General features: G+C 34.8%; 1 protein-coding gene across 1 annotated transcript in view; it reads right to left on the minus strand.

The window, feature by feature from the left end:
* Positions 1–3,046, minus strand: part of CBG05349 — a gene marked incomplete at both ends in the record, with an annotated part of 6,845 nt that extends 3,799 nt beyond the window's left edge. The window contains 2 exons of the mRNA XM_002634709.2: positions 1,641–1,777; positions 2,977–3,046. Coding sequence (XP_002634755.2) covers positions 1,641–1,777; positions 2,977–3,046 — 207 coding nt within the window. The remainder of the gene's footprint in view (positions 1–1,640; positions 1,778–2,976) is intronic.
* Positions 3,047–3,335: the final 289 nt, after the last annotated feature.

A 3,335-nucleotide genomic window follows, 5' to 3' on the forward strand; every position in this document is an offset into this window, starting at 1 on the left:
AAAATAGCCTAAAAACGCTAGAAATGCGAAATTTCGACCAAAATTCGAAAAATAAAAGGGGGGGGGGTGGTGTTTTTTGTCAAAAATTTCAAAATCACCCGATTCTGATAAAAATTGACATGACGACCCAAAATGGGTTGAAAATCAATATTTCGAAGAAAAATTCCGAAAAAATCGATATTTGTAATAATTTTTTTTTTGAAATTTCAACTTTTTTTCGTAAAATTTTACACCGAGATAAATTGGCTCGAAGCTGGCTTACGGTATTTCCAAAAGATCCCTAAGCGAAGTAGCTGATAACACGGCGAATTTTATCATTTTAGGATTTTTATCATTTTGGATGTTCTTTGTACAGATCCAACGTCTTCTCAGAATCTTCCTTGGTTCGGAATCATGTGAGTGATACTGTAGTCTGCTACTCAGTCAGAGGATATTTCCTTATCATTAAAGGTTCCTTATCATGTGGATGATACCGTAGTCAGCAGCTATGCGGTCAGGGATTCTCGGAAAGAAGAGGAAATCGCTAGATCTCACGGAAGAGACTTCTAACCGTGTAGCTGTTCATGTGAAGATCACAAGGAACATACTGATCAGCCACTGATAAGATCAGTGAGACCAAAATGTTGATGGGGGGTGCGTGCGAAAATTCAGGTGACCTTTACCAAGAGAATCACCCTCCACTAACAAGGAACTCTGTTTACACGCTCTACCGTACTCCATGAGTCTTAATATCCCAAATATCCCCTGTTTTATGAGTGAAAAATGGTCCCAAAAATCTAATCTTCCAGATAACAGTACCCCCCCCCCTTACACGCTCTACCGTAATCCATGGGTCTAAAAGGTCTTAAAATCCTAAACTTCCAGGAATTCCGAGGCTCAAAATCACGCCTTTTTTGCCATTTTTTTTCATAATTTCGAGACCTACAGTACCCCACACCCTGCACATCAAACTGTGATGCTTTTTTTTTCCTTTGCTAATCCCTCTTTTCTCATTTTTCCCTTTTTTCCCCCAAGAAAGCCCAAAACCGGAGAGCAGCACATCAACAACCAGCCAGCCAGCAATTTCTGCGTCTCTTTCTCTCTCTCACTCTCTCTCTCTCTATTTGTCAGCATTTTGCTGTCTGCGTCTCTCGCTCTCTCGTCTCTCTCTCGTGAATTTTCTTTTTTGCAATGCTAGAGATCATCAAGACGTCGTGAAGACGTGATGATGACTTTGATGATGTGATTCGAGAAGGATTACTGTAGGTAGTGAAAGACCAACGAAACAAGGAATACTGGTCAGAAATAGGGCTAAAAATAGTCTGAAAAAGGCCAGAATTGGACTTGAAATCGCTGGATTCAGCCTGAAAATGACCCAAAATAGCCTAAAAACGGTCTAAAATGGCCCAAACTAGCCTAGAATCCCCATAAAAATGGTACTGACCTCAAATAGGCTGAAAATCGAAATTTCGAAAACTTCAATTTTCAAATTTTTTGAAACTTTCTCTCAGATTCTTCATTTTCAGCCAATTTCGGGTCTTCATATCAATTTTTATCAGAATCGGACGATTTTGAAATTTTTTGAAAAAATTTTTTTTTTCAAAAATTGTCAATTTCGCTCAAAATTGCCCAATTTTTTCAAAATTTTCGGCAAACTGTACCTGATCAATTAGCGAAAAATCCAAGTTAGTCATCAATTTCTCGTTTACAGTAACATTTTCGTGTGGGTGCTTCGCGTCGTAGAATGGATGCATACCGGAGAGAAACGCGGACAGGGCGATGCCAGCTGGACCATTTCCTGGAAAATGAAAATTTTGCGATTACTTTCGTTAGCTGGGCTACTGTAGCTAGAGTGAAAAAGCTATTTTTGTGAAAATTCGGGAGATTTTAGGCCATTTTTACCCTATTTTGGGGGATTATGAAAAATTCGAAAATTTTGACTTTTTCAAAAATCGATTTTTTCGAAATTTTTTCTTAGATTCTTGATTATCAGCCAATTTCAGCTCGTGATATCAATTTTTATCAATATTGGACTATTTTGAATTTTTCGAAAAAAAATCCCAAAATTTCAAAAATTTTTTTTTTCAAAAATCGATTTTTTCGAAATTTCTTTCCATATTCGTTATTTTCAGCCAATTTCAGCTCGTGACATCAATTTTTATCAAAATTGGACTATTTTGAAATTTTGCGCAGAAAAACCACCCCCCCCCCTTATTTTTTGAGTTTTGGCTCAAAATTCGTTTTTCAGCGTTTTTGGGCTATTTTATGTCGATTGTTGCAAATTTCAAGCTAGTTTTTGGCTATTAAGGCTAGCTAAGGCTCATTTTCAGCTAGTTTAAGCCATTCAGATGATTTTTGAAATCTTTTGACTAAAAACACCACCCCTCACCCGTTCAAACTCTAAACTCCTCTCTATGCTTTTCTATTTGTTGAAAACGAAAGAAAAAGTTCCAGATCAAAAATAGACGGCAAAAAAATGTGAAATTTGAGAAATTTCTAGAAATTCGACACTTTTCGAAAAAAGGTCACTTTTTTCAAAAAAGTTCCAAACATTACATCATTGAGATAATTCTAAAATTTCAAAATAAGACAATAACAACATTGAACACCAATTTTCAGCAAAATTTGAGATTTTTGAAAATTTGGAAAAAGTGAAATTTTTCAAAAATTTCAAAATCGCCCAATTTTGATAAAAATTGATATCACGACATGAAATTGGCTGAAAATCAGGAATCTGTAAAAACATTCCGAAAAAATCGATTTTTCAAAAAAAAAATGTTTTTTGAAATTTTCAGAATTTTTGGAAAATTTCAAAATCATCCAATTCTGATAAAAATTGATATCACGACATGAAATTGGCTGAAAATCAAGAATCTGTGAAAAAAATTTAAAAAATCAAAAATTTGAGAAAATTTTTTTTTGAAATTTTCCAAAAAAATTTTTTTTGGATTTTCAGATTTTTCAGATGTTTTTTTTCTGAAATTTCCCAGCACAAACCTATGATAAGGACTTCCGTATCGAATTTCGTCGAATTTTGTGAAGAACAACACGCCGAATGGGACAGCATACGTGCTTTTTTCGCCAGACGGCACAGCCAAGTGGTCCGGGTGGTGGTGGTGATCCGGCGGGAATTTGAATTTTTGAACAGCGGGGAGCTGAAAAAAATTACAAGATATGAAAAAATTTTGTAAAATAGCAGAAAATACGAAAAAATTGTTTTAAAAAATTTTTTTTGGGCTGAAAATTTCAAAATGGTCCAATTCTGATTAAAATTGATACCACGAGCTGAAACGGGCTGAAAATGAGAATTCTGGAAAAAATTCAAAAAAAATCGAAATTTGAAAAAAAAATTTTTT

The sequence above is a fragment of the Caenorhabditis briggsae genome, assembly GCF_000004555.2.
Source record: "Caenorhabditis briggsae complete genome, chrIV, whole genome shotgun sequence".
Classification (NCBI taxonomy): Eukaryota; Metazoa; Nematoda; class Chromadorea; order Rhabditida; family Rhabditidae; genus Caenorhabditis; species Caenorhabditis briggsae.